This window comes from Protobothrops mucrosquamatus, unplaced genomic scaffold (assembly GCF_001527695.2).
Source record: "Protobothrops mucrosquamatus isolate PMUCROS unplaced genomic scaffold, P.Mucros_1.0 scaffold449, whole genome shotgun sequence".
Taxonomy (NCBI): domain Eukaryota; kingdom Metazoa; phylum Chordata; class Lepidosauria; order Squamata; family Viperidae; genus Protobothrops; species Protobothrops mucrosquamatus.
In genome coordinates, this window is record NW_015386772.1 from 314,382 (window position 1) to 330,111 (window position 15,730).

The window sequence follows — 15,730 nt, forward strand, 5'->3', positions numbered from 1 at the left end:
GTGGACAATCATTTAAATATGAGCCAGCAGTGTGCTGCAGCTGCCAAAAAAGCCAACACAGTGCTGGGCTGCATTAACAGAGGGATAGAATCAAGATCACGTGAAGTATTAATACCACTTTACAATGCCTTGGTAAGGCCACACTTGGAATACTGCATCCAGTTTTGGTCACCACGATGTAAAAAAGATGTTGAGACTCAGTCTAGAAAGAATACAGAGAAGAGCAACAAAGATGATTAGGGGACTGGAGGCTAAAACATATAAGGAACGGTTGCTGGAATTGGGTATGTCTAGTTTAACGAAGAGAAGGACGAGGGGGGACATGATAGCAGTGTTCCAATATCTCAGGGGCTGCCACAAAGAAGAGGGTGTCAAGCTATTTTCCAAAGCGCCTGAAGGCAGGACAAGGAGCAACGGGTGGAAGCTAACCAAAGAGAGAAGCAACCTAGAACTAAGGAGAAACTTCCTGACAGTTAGAACAATTAACCAGTGGAACAACCTGCCCCCAGAAGCGGTGAATGCTCCAACACTGGAAGTTTTTAAGAAGAAACTGGACAGCCATTTGTCTGAAATGGTATAGGGTTTCCTGCCTGAGCAGGGGGTTGGACTAGATGACCTCCAAGGTCCCTTCCAACTTTATTTTATTATTATTATTATTATTATTATTAGTAGTAGTAGTAGTAGTAGTAGTAGTAGTAGTAGTAGTAGTAGTAGTAGTAATATTTAATTCTAAATATCTAGCTTTTGCTAAGAATTTGATATGAAAACATTGTTTTGCTTTATTTGATTGCTCTTTGGCTTTTTTTATAAATATTGAACAAAAAGGTGATGTGCTGCTTAAAACGATTATTTTTGGAAATCCACGTTCGTCTTCTGACAAACAAATCCTATAACCTAATAACTATCTTGAGGAGGTTAATGCAGGACAGACTAGCTCAAATAATTCTCGAGAATAAAATTTATGAAGAGAAATGTATAGACCAGCCTTCTCCAACCTGATCTTTTCTCTATGTAAAAACTACAACTTCCATAAGCTCACACTCAGCACAGCACAGCAGACTTGGAGACTCCCTCAAATCTACTAGACATGCGTGAATGCTGAAAATACTCAAAGGGGTTGTGAAATTCTAGAAAGTAAGGAACGTGACCTCGAGAGAAATGGGCCAAATCATTTAACAAATCTACAAGGAAAAAAAATGTGCCTTAAGTCCAAAACAAGAAAAAGAATGCACAAAATACTTGCGTGGCAATTCTTTAATTCACATGAGAATTGGGGTGGTAGTGATGGTAAAACACTGTATGTGCAAGACTGATGTCAGCCCCACTATGTAAAGCAAACCAATAAATTAATTCCACATCAAGCTAACACTACATTTATAAATAGTAACAGAATCATGCCTATCTCTGTCAAGGTCATTTTCCTTACTCTACAGAAAGAGCCACTCAAAATCTCTGCATGCCTGTGGCTCTCAGGAAAAGCTCCAGAACAGAACATTTGGGAGTGTAGACTAATCAACTAGACAACTGAGGATTTCTAGCAGTAAGAGTTAGTGAACATGTCACACATTTGCAGGCACTGGTAAACAAACAGCTTCTATCAACATACCAGCTTAATTTAATGGTTAAGGCAGACTAGACAGCAGGAGACAGTGAGTTCTGGTTTCCTTATTCTAAAAGAGACCACCAAAAAAATAATATGCATTCTTGGAATGCATACACCATTTTATAAATGTGAGGTATAAATACATATGACAGGTTAAATCAACTCACACTAACCCCTCCTCTGATTTCTAGCTATACCAGTCATTTGATAATGGCTAATAATGATATAGCTAGTCTCTGTAAAAACATCATTAATGGCTTAAGAGCTATTGAATTATTTTAAACAGGAGTTAGTTTTCAGCACTCAGCTCAGAGTAACTATGGAAGAAAATCTCTTTGCAGCAATGAAGAAATATTTCTACACTGATTGGCATAGTATCATTTGCAATGTAAGTGTGATAAAAGAAGCTGTTTCCTTTGGCAACAAATCTTATTACTGTCAGATTTTCAGAAATGTCAAACTCACATCATCCAAATTGTTTGCCATGGAATATTTTAAATCTATTTTCTTGGCAACATTAACTTATTACATGTCTACAAAAATGGGATAATAGGATTGTAGTACTTTTATTATAGTTATCATTAACTGTTAACATATAGGATTGGCTTATTATCCTGTTGGGGAAATAAAAGTGAAAAAAATAGATACATTAGGAAAAAATGTAAATATGTGACTAAGAAACATATATTTGATCTACACAGTAGGAAATTAAGTTGTGTGTAAAATAAGAAATTTAGTAAATCAAGAAATCTTAAAACAGCAACATGCCTCAATATTTTCTCAAATAAAATTCAAAATAATTTTAGCACCTTGCAATAATGTATTTCCAGAACTTCAAGATCCCCCAATCTTGTTTATTTCCAAATGAGAGGTATAATCTGCTTACAGAGATGTGAAATGATTTTAACATCTTTCCCACAATCTCAAATTGATGGAAATTTCCAGAGTGAAGGCAAATCAAGTTAAAGGGAAATGGGTAGAACAGCTGTTTCAAGAGTCTGTAGAAGCTGTTCTTTCTGTTTTAGCTCCTAGACTTTTTTTTACTGTGTTCTGTGTGTGCTAAATTTTATTGATTTTATCTATGAAAGCTATGAAAACGCCAACACTGCCATATATCAAAAACATCTCAGAAATACTCAACAGATTATTACAACTAAAACCCTTCAAAACATCTTAAGCAACCCAAAGGATCCAGTAGCTCAAAAAAACAACAACCCAGAAATCATCTACAATACGAAGAACGACAATGGGACTTGGGTATGGCTAGTCTAAAGAAAAGAAGAAATAGGAGAGACATAATAGCAGTGTTCCAATATCCGAGGAGCTGCCACAAGGCAGAGGGGGTCAGGTTGTTCACCAGAGCACCAGAGGGAAGGACGAGAAACAATGGTTGGAAACTGGTCAAGGAGAGAAGCAACCTGGAATTAAGGAGAAACTTCCTGACAGTGAGGACAATTAACCAGTGGAACAACCTACCCCACAGAAATCATGGGTGCTCCATCACTAGAGATTTTTAAGAAAAGACTGGACAACCTGTCTGAGATGGTATAGGTTCTCCTGCTTGAGCAGGGGGCTGGACTAGAAGACCTCCAAGGACCCTTCCAGCTCTGCTCTATTCTATTCTATTCTATTCTGTTCTGTTCTGTTCTATTCTTTCCTATTCTATTCCTATTCTATTCTATTCTATTCTATTCTATTCTATAGATTGTAATAGCCACTATGTAGGCCAGACATGCAAAAGACTAGCAGAACGCGTCCATGAACATCAATCAGAAGATATGATAAACACTCAATGTCACAGCATTAATTTCAACTGAGAAACATGACCATCCTAAACCAAGCTATATTAAAAAAAAATACCAGGGAATTCCTGAAAGCTTGGCATTCAGGCAAATAGACACATTTACACACCATTCCAAAAAACCACCATAAGACAGATAAGAAGGAAACAAAACCAATGCAGAACACATTTTCCCTAAAAACCTACATTCAGGTAAGATAGTTAATAGGAAATTTCCAAAAGTGATTAGAAAGTGAGGCTTGCAAATGTACTGCCCTTTAAAAAGATTCCATTGGGGTTGAAAGTAAAATAGCTAATCCCTTCATCTCCAGTGCTCAAACCTGGGGAAGACCCCTGTCCTGTGGTCTCCTCACAAGAAGCAGCCCTCCTGAGGGCATGTAGGCGATTGTCCCTCCTCTTAGCTGGACGGGTTCTGAAGAACCAGTGTACCCTGGCACTACTTTGGTAAACTACTTTGGTCTTTGTTGCAGTCGTTGACTCCACTTTCATGCAGATGTCTTTATACAGCCATGCCCTCCCCCTGAAACCCTACTATTACATCTGGGCTGCTTATTAATGTATTATGTTTTTTTTTATTTTAATCTTTGTATTATTTGTTTTTGTTTTCATAATTCTGGAATCTGTCCATAATCCGATCATCAGGCAAATTTAAAAAAAACCAATAAATACATACAAAAGTCAATAATTCTGCCAGACAGGTGCCAAATAAATGCAAAATTCCATGTACCTAAAACTTTTTGCATGGAGACGAGTGGCTTTTCAGGACAGCAGACAACAAATTGAGAGAAAATGTCATGATTAATTACATTTATATAGCTGTTCATCTCCCATAAGGGTGGCATACACAATAAAACAATCCAAATAGACAGACATCAATTGAAAATACAACCAAAACTAATTTAAAAGATAAAAACAACCAAAATGGCAAAAAAAAGCACCCGAAACAAAGAGGTAACTGTCATGTAACCATCGTAGCAGGCTCCTGCCTATCATGGGATTCAGGCCAGTTAACAAAACCATGTCTTGAGGGTCTTCTGGAAAGCCAACCAGGTTGGTCCCAGACTCACCTCGGAGGAAGGGTTTTCCAAAGTGAGGAGCCACAGCAGAAAAAGCTTTCCTCCTAGATCCCAACCAATAAAACTCCCTGGCTAATAGGACTCAGAACATGCCAGTTCTGCCAGAATGGTTGAGATGGGTAGATAAAACTGGGGGGAGGCAGAGCAGAAATAACTTGGTCCCATGCCATGTATGGCTTTAAAGGTTGCAGCTTGAATTGGATCTGGAAGCACACTGACAACCAACGCAGCTGGTGGAGCAAAGGTGTAATGTGTACAATTCTTGGAGAACAGCACAGTAACTATGCACACCACGTGCACCAGCCGAAGCTTCCAGATACTCTTAAATGACAGGCTGCTAATTGGCACAAGGAGGGCTCCTGTTGAAGAAACGACCTTGAAGCAAATTGTTTGTCTTAAGAGACTGGAATACAGAAAATTATCAACTAAAGGGGTTGGGGGTAGGGATGAGGAATAGGTGAACAATGAAAGAGTGAAATGCAGAACTCAGAGGGGGGGGGGAAATCAAAGTAAGAACCTAAGCAGTTAGATGTAAGGAAGAATTGACTTAGTTAGCTCTTTTGCAGCTATAGCAAGTATCACCTGCTTTGCAAAACTGAGAAGTGTAAAAGTATCACAAATAATATGCAAGCCACTGAAACTTTATCTTGTTTTATTACTGCTAAACAGATATAGGAGCATATATACACAATCTCGTAACAGATTCAGATGTTGTTAGACAGCAAAGAAATGTGTGCACATAAATTGGTGTAGAAAGGACAGACAGCAAAACAAATATATGCAATAGAATCCCAGGTTCATTCTAACTGTAGTGACACCATCTCTCAGTACATGGAGTCTGAACCTCCATTTAGTAGTAAGGCACTGAAACAAGCCAAAGTTTCTACAATGTGATGGGAAAATAAGGCTGAATAAAATAGTTTGTGAATATCAAAATTTTCCAAACTGAAAGTTGGTTGGAACACCCAAATTCATCTGCTATATGATGTCAAAGAAAGATTTCACCTTTAGCTCTCTCTAAACTGAGCAACTGCAGAGACTAGATAAAAAGGCAGAGTCATATGTCACCAACACACACACTGTTATTTGTTTGCAGAAGTTCAAAAGGTGTCATGCTAAGATACCTCTTTCACTTAACTGAAATTGAAGCATGACCATAGCATCAGAAGTGGAAGAAAAGAGCCATTTTTAATTTTATTGATATATGCAGAGTAAATCTGTGTCACAATCAACCGGAAGATATTCTAATATTTGCACATCCTGCAGACTTACCTCAGTGAACGGTTCGATTCATCAGATTTTACAGGAGGTTGTAGAAAACTAAATTTCCGAGAGTATTTTTGATCACTAGCCTTGGAGTCATTTTCCATGCGCTTGCTCACAGCTGAAGTAGGAAGACCAGTAATATATTGTAAGAGGCTGATGATGGATTAGTAAACTTACACAGCATAATACAAATCATGCCTTTTCATGAATAAATATCAGTATGCTGAATGGGATATTCTCCCAAGTTAAGTTGGAGTAAGATTTGAATACCAATAATTGAGTAGCATTTTTTAAAATATAGAAAACTTCTTTCTAAGAAAGTTGTAGTACAAAATGGCATAATTTTAATCCAAGATTAAAAGTATACTCCTTGCTTTAAAACATTTGGAATAAATCAAAATCAGGAACACAGTTTCTCTATGTATAATCAGATATATGATACCAATAGATGGTAATCAGCAACCTCCATTTTATTAAAAAAAAAACTAAAATAGCCAAAATGTCATAATACAACCAAATCTTAAAGGTTCTCTGTATTCTATGAGGCTTTGTGAGATTCTAGATATTCATTTTTTTTCAGTTGTATTTTTTGGCATCTGTGATATTGCATAAAGAGAAGTGTTATGCAAGAAAAAAGGCAGAGGAATCACCAGAAAACTATGGGGTTGCAAAAAGAATTAGTATATTTAACTTTAGCGTGCAGAGTTATACAGCACTTCCTGTATGCTCTGAAGCAATTTCACTTCAAATTCGAAATTCTGCACAGCCCTGTCCCATAACTGAACTGTATCTTTCTAGACTTGTCCACTTGAATTATAAGTGTGATAAATTAATAGACCCATCTGGTTAAGAGACTTGTGATTTCTCTCGTGAAAAAAGTGCAACCAAAAGAGAAAAAAATGATAAAGACACAGCACCTCAAAGAACTGTAAAATGGGTCCCAAACATTAGGAAACACTCAACAAAAGTTGAAAATCTGTCAGTGAAATTCAATTGATTCACCTCTTTTCTGGACTACTCATGGCTCATGGCATCCAGAAGGTTCCTGAGAGGCTGCTGAGTGGAACTAAGTAACATGAGCAATTGTTGTTAAGGTTCTTCTATCTTCACTGGATCTTGTTAGGGACTGCCTGCACTGGAACCCAAAATAGAGTTCCTGATCTAATTGAAAGGGCTGTTTTTAACTTTATGGGTTCCTTTATGAGTTTGAAAAGAAGCCTCTCTCATATTGTGCCTTTTAAATAAAAACACTGTCTACTGAGGATTATTTTGGAATTTTGCCTGAAATTCACTGAGAGAGTTTCATGGACAGAGTCCACTTGTTTCATGGACAGAGCCTAGTTTTGCTGGGCCTATCTTGGAAGGAAGGATGCCCTCTCCTTGCAGCTCTAGCACATTCTCAAAATCTTCTCCAGAGATTTTCAAATGTCCAAAGCAAATTTTCAGAAGAAAGGAGAGGACAAAAATCCCCTCACATGATTCAGGATTTCACCCACCATTGCAAATGTGTTTGCTCTATGAACAGTTTAAATAGGAGCTGTGGAATATAATGGGTGATTAGAAAATTCTAACTTAATGTAGTATCTAAGAAGTTCATCAATTTAGGAAATATTTATCCACATCTCATGTATCACACCAAAATGATAGCACAATTTTAAGCAGGAAACAGAGGATACTACGCTCAGCAGAAAGGCAACAACTCAGTGTAAATTAGGTCAGGACTTGAATAAAAGCTATGTTCTTCAAACAGCAATTGAATGGATACATTTGTCCAGTTAAAAAAGCTGAAATGTGTTTAAATAAAACACATTTTTATCAACTGTTCTCCTAATGAGTTTACTTTAAGGGAGCAAGAAAAGGGAAATTGCTTTTTTACAACATATAAGTATGCTGAATTTGAAAACAAGTGTCAGGCAGAGAAGTACTTGAATTAATTTAAGTACATCCTTTTTTAAATCAGAATGGCTTATACAAGTCAATATGAGAACAAATTTAAAAAACAGCCTATAATGTCATCTACTCACATAAATTTATAAATTTAGTTAGATACCTTTGCCAGAACCGTGTTTGGACAAGATACAGAACCCAACAGCATGTAATTAGTAAATGGCAAACAAGTCTGTATATCAATTTTTGCATTAAAGCATCTTACCCAAACTAAGAACTAACTTCTAGAAATTAATGAGATCTCATTGTAACATGGTACTCGTATTGAAACAGAATTATTTTTTATATAGGAAAGAAATTAAAAACAGGCAAACAATTAATTGCTGCCTTTTACATTAACTGTTACCACAGGAACAGCAGAGCATGAAATAAGATCACAGCTTGTTTTCGTATATATCAAAGTACTTGTATAAATGATAATGGAGTCTTATGTTCACAATATCATACCTGACAAAGCATCTGTCTGTTTTCGCACAAAAGGTGCTAGTGGTTTAACCTTTGTGATACTGGGTTTGGCTTCATTACGTTGTAAGAATTCTCTCTGATACAAAACCATATTCTTGACATTACCTTGAATAGGAAAAAGCAGTACAAAGTTGCATTCACAGCTAACAATTTGTTTACTATGTGCTTATATTATTAAGAGAAAATAAATGGGTAAGTAAACAGGAATTATGCTGATAACTTTGATATCAGTCCAGAGACTCTACCAAGCAGGATATAGATATTGTTGTATACTTGTTGTATACTTTTAACAATTCCCTTATGTAGGACAGAATTGTCAAGATCAAAATAACCATTCTATAAATCTTTAGTCTTTTCTTAGGAAGTCTTTAAAGAAAGCGGGATAATAGTTGATGGACATGATTTTACCTCAGTTGGTTTGGATGAAGATCTAGCTAACTTTAATAAAGTAACTATACACTTATCACTATAGGAGAATTGTGTTTATGGTGGCAAAATATCAGAAGTCTGATAGTACCATTTCCAACTAAAGAATTCCATTAAACACTTCCCAACACTTATCAGTTTCTTCCAGAGTCAGGGATATATAACTGAAGACTGTAGTACAGGTAAAAATCAAAAATGTTAATTCTATTATATGGCCAGAGACTGACTCAAGAGTAGTGATGTCTTAAATATACTTACCTTCAAATTCTCCTTGATCTGATAGTGGTACATTACTCTTTAGTTTACAAAACCTGGCTTTTGAACAAACCTTTTCCTTGAGATCCCATAACCTTAATTTTATGCTGTGTTCTCTTAGTTTTATTAGAAACTCATTGGTAATATTAATTTCAATGCTGTGGTTCCATGAAACCCATATCTGGTCATTTTCAAGCCATGGTTTTACTACCTATTTAAAAAAAATAATACTACTGAAACAATACATTATCAACAATACTTTCCAGGTCACAATTAAAGAACATGCTTTTAAAGCACTAGAAAGACAAATCAGTGAAGGATTAAACTTTAAATTCAGGCAGATTTCTCTAACAATATAAATAAACTCACTATAGACAGAGAAATATTTTATAGCAGGCCACCGTATTAGCACATCAAGGCTATTACTAACTACTCTGATTGGCAATAGCTCTCCTATATAGTACTGGAAAATTTCTTTTAGTTGCGGAAGCCAAGGGTTGACTCCGAGACTTTACATATTCAAATGATGTTCTCTCTTTACTATGAAGTAGTCATCTCCCAAAAAACAAAATATAAGCTGAATACTATAAAGAAATCCCTTTTGCCTGATGTATAGGTAGTCCTCAACTTTTGACAACTGAGCCCAAAATTTCTGTTGCTAAGACAGATAATTGAGTTTTGCCCCATTTTATGACCTTTCTTAAGTGAATCATTGCAGTTATTAAGTTAGTGACATGGTTGTTAAGTGAATCTGACTTCCCGTTTGAGTTTGTTTATCAGAAAGGTTGCAAAAGGTGGATCAATGGACCCTAGGAGCTGCAACCATCATAAATACATGCCAGTTGCCAAGCATCCAAATTTCGATCGTGTGACCATGGGGATGTTGTAACAGTCATTAAGTGTGAAAAATAGCCATAAGTCACTTTTTTCAGTGCCATTGTCACTAAATGAACTATTGTAAGTTGAGAACTACCTGTACAGTCATACAGGAGTTTTTAAAAAAAGCAAATCAAAAGTTGTAGTTGACTTACCATCTCAACTGCAAAAATAAAAGGTCAGACAGCAATAGCAACAGCACTTAGACTTATATACTGCTTCACAATGCTTTATAGCCCTCTCTAAGCAGTTTACAGAGTCAACATATTGCTCCCAACAATCTGGGTCCCCATTTTACTGACCTTGGAAGGATGGAAGGCTGTGTCAATCTTGAACCAGTCAGGATCAGACCAGAATTAGCCTGCAATATTGCATTCTAACTGCCGCGCCACCACAGCTCTTCATTTGGTGCTACAAAATGCTCCATGTTGATGTAAGCTTGGGATGCTCCTTACATAATGTATCTCCCTTAATGTAGGAATTCTCCCCCATATCTTAATGTTCAAGAACATACTAAGAAGGACAATCCTTCAAGTACTGAAGACTTCAGCCTTTGACTGACACACAATTGGACTATAAAACCTTTTTTATATAAACCTTCCTCATTCTCTGCAATATATTTACTTATCTAGTCTTTTTAGAGAAAAATATTGTTGGAAAACATAGCAGGCAGAAATCCGTATCTGGTACAAAGTCGTGCCAATAGGTACCATAATAAAGGTAAATTAAAACATCATTAAAATATGTAACAGTTAACAAGTGATGACCATTATAAATACTTTTTATCTTCATGCTTTTTTGTCCCTCACCACGACACTAAACTTCTAAACTAAAATGATTTGAAATATAGACTGCGCTCATTATGTGCACTTATTTAATTTTAGCACCCATGGAAATATCACTAAATAAAACTACTGGATCAAAGCATACCTACTGTCAAGTTGAAACCTCACAGTAAGTTTCTAGCATACCACAATGCATCAGCACAGAAAAATAAAATTAATGTCATGCATCCTGGGCTTCGTACATCATTTATTGTCATTCTTTCCCCAGAATCTTATCTGCACTTACTGAAATATTCAGCGTGGATGGCTTTTTAAATCTGCTTCGTTCATTGTCTTTTGGAGTCCCTGGCTATCAAAATGACAATAGAAGCAAGAAAGGAAAGGAGGAAAAAGCTATGATAAAGAAAACAGACCAATGAAAAATGTAAAATAGACTATTTCAATTCTACACATTTCAGGAGCTTCTTATCTATTAATATGCTATTAATCCTATTTTTCTAATATTTTAAATTAATATTTTAACTATTAAAATAATGTCATGCAGATTTTGTAGCACTTTAAGTTAGAACCACTGATTCTAAAAAAAAAACCTTGAGCAAGCAAACAGGAAGTTAAAATTCTCAGGAACTATATATATATATCACCAAAATACAATATCAACTTACAATTCTCCTTTCCCAACAACCTTCTATTCTTTCATCTAAGTTCAACTGCAAATATGTGTGTATAATACAGTAAGTCAGTTTACTGGCAAGGTTTTCAGGGCATGTAACTGTAGATTGTACTAAAGATTATAGTTAAGACCAAAAGCCATAATCCCAATAAGAAACTAGAGTTTGTATTTGGCTCACTTACTTCAGTATGCCTTCTGAAAGTAAACTAACCACAGCCACTACCATTTTCAGGGACAAATAATTAAATGAGCACCATATTTGAACACTGTGACTTGTGTATTTCCAACTAACATTTGGACACCTATGAAAGGATAGGGTTTAGATTATGATATCACCACATTCATGTTATTTTTTCATCATCACAACTAGAAGCAGATATAATTAATTCCTCTGGGCAACAATGTGAATTGTAGAAGCCGCAGGTTTTTTTTTTTATGTGCTTTCAAAATATTGGTCAGTTTGTTGGAAAACATAGGTGGATTCCATCTTTGGATAGCCAGAAAAGTACTTTAGAATATATCCAATACCATTCTTGGTCACTCGAGTCAGATGGACTTGAAAATGATATGTTACAATATACTTAGAGTGGGTTATTAGAACAGTTTATAGCATCCCTTGTGTCTCAGTGCAGCTCAAAACTGTAAACCTGTCTATTTTACAATCTTCTATAAAGGGAGATGATTTGCTATAAAACTATATTAATCATGTTTTTGTGGTTAAGACTAATGACATAGCTGTCCCTCTTACAAAGAGTGCCATGAACTGGGAGTAGTATCTTGCCTCTCAAACTCATCCGTTAATTGTGCAAGGAAAAACAACTATCCTTTCATTCCTTTTTGTAAGAGACAAACATCTCTTCATCTCTCTAATATACTTTAGAAGCACATCCAAATGCTCACATCTATGTTAAGCCAAGTGCCACTCTCTGGAGTAGGTTGGGCCCAGACTGATATTATAAAGGCCAATCTTTTGTGCTCAATGGAACATGGAAATAGACTTTGGGCAAAGATCAGGAAACTGGCCTTAGGATCATTTTGTATGGTGGAATATGCAGAGATCCTTCAATCCTCCCAACTATGGTTGCCTTCTTAAAAATGTTAGAGGTAATATGTGTAATGGGTTCAAGAGGAACAGCCACTAATATCCTAAGTGTCAAAGACAAAGAAAATAGTGAAACAAAAATGAATTGATGTATATGAGAAAGCTATGTAAGTGGTACCTCTTAATCATATATAAGAATAGATTCTAAAATAACTCCTTGTTAAAGCAATAGCTTAATATTTCAGGGACCTCTGCTGCCAATGCTACTAGTTTCTGTCTTCTATACTATTGCAGGTAGTCCTTGACTTACAACAGTTCACTTAGTGACCGCTCGAAGATACAACAGCACTGGAAAAAGTGGCTTTTGACCCTTTTTCACACTTACGACTGTGGTAGCATCACCATGGTCATGTGATAAAAATTCAGACACTCGAGAACTGACTCACATTTATGATCATCGCAGTGTCCCGGGGTCATGTGATCACTTTTTGCGACCTTCTGATAAGAAAAGTCAATGGGCAAACCAGATTCACTTAACCACCATGTTACTAATTTAACAACTGCAGTGATTCACTTAACAACTGTGGCAAGAAAAATCATAAAATGGGGCAAAAATCATTTAACAAATGTTCCACTTAGCCACAAACATTTTGGGCCCAGTTGTGATTTTAAGTCAAGGACTACTTGTATTAAAGAAGCTCCAAGCCAACTGATTCATTTTGGTGATGTTCATTTGTTCTGGGGCCAAGATGATCTCTATTGTCAAATGTGATTCTAGAGCCTGATGCAGAACATAGAGAGGTTTCAGAAGATGCCATAGTTGCTCCTGTCTCATCTCTTTATTAGAGTATCACAGCTTCCTGGGTCAGAATGACATGATAAGAATCATTCATGTCTTAAGCATCCCTTGAATAGCATCCCTTGGATAGCACTGTAAAGTGCAGAAAGGCATACAGATGTCCTTCCAGCCACAATGCCACCAAGCATAATCCTCTGTGTTCTGTTGGAATCTGAAGAAGTGTTTCATCTTCTTGCTGTCCCACTCTCAGAAACAGATCAAAAGAAAGGCATCATCTTATTAAAAACTTACTAAAAATCTCCAGATGCACATGCCATTCTTCCTAGTGTTAGCAATTTAGCCAATCTCCCATGGTGATTTTCTATAGAGGACATTGTGCCAAGTAGATCACATAGGTAGATAAAACATGACTTTTCACCCTGTGGGCTCTTAAATGGTCCACGACCCCATCTTTACCTTAGAGTCGCTGATGTTAGGTGGAAAGGGGCTGCTTTGAATTGAAACCAAATTCTCTTGAATATAAACCAGAAGAACCTGCATGGGGTTTCTGATTAAGATAAAACAGCCTCTGACAAATCCATCCAACCTAGGAAGTAATTTACTTTAGTTTCTTCATTCTAAAGGTTCATCTATTGAATTTACTCCATTCTGATATTCAGAATGGTTTTCTAATCTCCAATTTTCTTTGACATAGACTACATTCTGTCAAGCTTTAATCCTATCTTGATCATATTCTTCATAATTATGTGGTAGAACACTTGTCATAAAAGGTAAGAAATCACAGTGGTCTCATTCAGCTTTCCACCTACTGAATTTCATTTCTCCAACATTTAACAAGATTGGTGATATAATATAAAACTGGAATACAATACTTCCAAACTTCAGGAATGTATTATGATTATTTAAGAATAGCAAAACAATAAATAGTTTATCTTTTTTTTTACCTTAGATTCTGTATCCAGAAATAATTTAGCCACTGGACCAAACAATACCAAATCTAATTTTCGAGGTTCAATATCATCTGGTAGAAGAAAATACTCCATATGATAAAAACGATGCATTTTTGGAATAAATCCTACTTTTGCTTTAGATCCAGATCTTTGTATCTCTGGTTTAGAAGATTGCCAAGGTTTAGTTGCTGAAAATAAATAAAAATAGAAAACAAGATTGGAAGAGTAAAAGTGACAGTGTTGCTGTTAGAATTGTTCTGTTTCATTAAGAATCTCCAAGATTGGCATTTTACCTCCAAAAGTATAACCTTAACATATTTAACATATTTACTTAACATATTTACATAATTAATCTGCATAGGTTATATTCCAAAGCCACAAATATTGTAAAGAAAACACAAAAATATTTAGTTATCTCATAGTTTTGATTAAATATTTGTAAATGTATCCATACATACCAGATAAAATTACCAAAAGATGCTCAAATAAACATCCATTCTCATTCATCCTTCCCAACAGCAATCCGTACCAATATTACAGTAGATGCTGACTAGGCAGCACCAGAGTTATTTCACTTTCCCCAGAAATAGCTATAGGATCCCTAGGACGTGTTGCGTTAGGTATAGCTATAGATACAGCTAGATACTTATTTCCACACCCAAACAAATATTTAATAAACCAGACCTCAGGAATTGCAAAAAAAAAGCCAATGCAGTGTGTGACATTTATCCATATCTATTGTACCACTCCCATCTGTATCAGTGCTTTGCAGAAGTTAAATTGTGCTGAAACAGAATTGATACAATTTCCACATCTTTATATTCCAAAGATCAGCAATGGATTGGATTTATAACATTAATTTGGTATAGTATAGACCAGGGGTAGGCAACCTTGGCTCTTTTATGACTCGTAGACTTCAACTCCCAGAATTCCTGAGCCACGAGTCATAAAAGAGCCAAGGTTGCCTACTCCTGGTATAGACTTATTTAAATATTATGACAAACATGTAAGGGCCTTTCTATGCTCAAGTCTCCTATGCAGTACTTGGTAAACCCTGCATGACATGCTCAAAAGAACTCACAATGCCATTTACTTACTTGGAAGAGTAAGTGGAACAGCCAATGAAACCGAGAATGTGCAGGTAACCAGATAGTGAAAATCAAGTTCTTGGCTTTTAATGGAGTGAACGGATGCTTGATTTCTATCCTCAGGAGTAGGATGACCACCACCGCCACCACCACCACACATTTCTGGGCTTTCAGATACATAGCTGCTGTCTGAATATTGTGTGTGGAGATCTGCCTCAGATCCCTCTTCCTCTTCATTTTCTCCCTCAGGATCTAGTTGTTTACTTGCCATCCTGGGACAGAAATCCAACTATTAATAATTCTAATTTCTTCTGATCTCTGCTTTTCTTTCTAAAATTAATTATTTTTAAAATGCAGTAAGCCATCCTATGCTCTACTAAAACTCTCCCCAAAGATAAGTCGGAAGAACTTTATTGGTATGTCCTTTTCAACAAACATACAGCCCACAGAAGCATAACCAGAATGTGAACAGTTGTTTTATTCTGGGCTTGAATCATCCTTGAACAAGGTGATATTGTTCCTGCATATCGAATGCAGACATAATTTTAAAATAGAAAAGTGTTTTTTTTATTTTGGTTGCAAAGCACTCATTGGTGGTTTGTTTTGTAAGCTGTTACATCACACAAATCAGGTTAAAAAAATTAATCATCTTTTGTAAGTTCCTTCTCAGGCTTATAG

At 36.1% G+C, this 15,730-nt stretch overlaps 1 protein-coding gene across 1 annotated transcript in view; it reads right to left on the reverse strand.

Annotated features, from left to right (window-relative positions):
• Positions 1-15,074, reverse strand: part of KIAA1257 (KIAA1257 ortholog) — a 53,414-nt gene extending 38,340 nt beyond the window's left edge. Inside the window, exons 1-5 of the mRNA XM_029284229.1 lie at positions 15,062-15,074; positions 13,959-14,152; positions 8,843-9,050; positions 8,141-8,263; positions 5,753-5,864 (exon numbers count right to left, since the gene is read on the reverse strand). Of these exons, the coding sequence (XP_029140062.1) occupies positions 5,753-5,864; positions 8,141-8,263; positions 8,843-9,050; positions 13,959-14,075 (560 nt within the window). The 5' untranslated portion in view covers positions 14,076-14,152; positions 15,062-15,074. The remainder of the gene's footprint in view (positions 1-5,752; positions 5,865-8,140; positions 8,264-8,842; positions 9,051-13,958; positions 14,153-15,061) is intronic.
• Between the last annotated feature and the right edge of the window lie 656 nt (positions 15,075-15,730).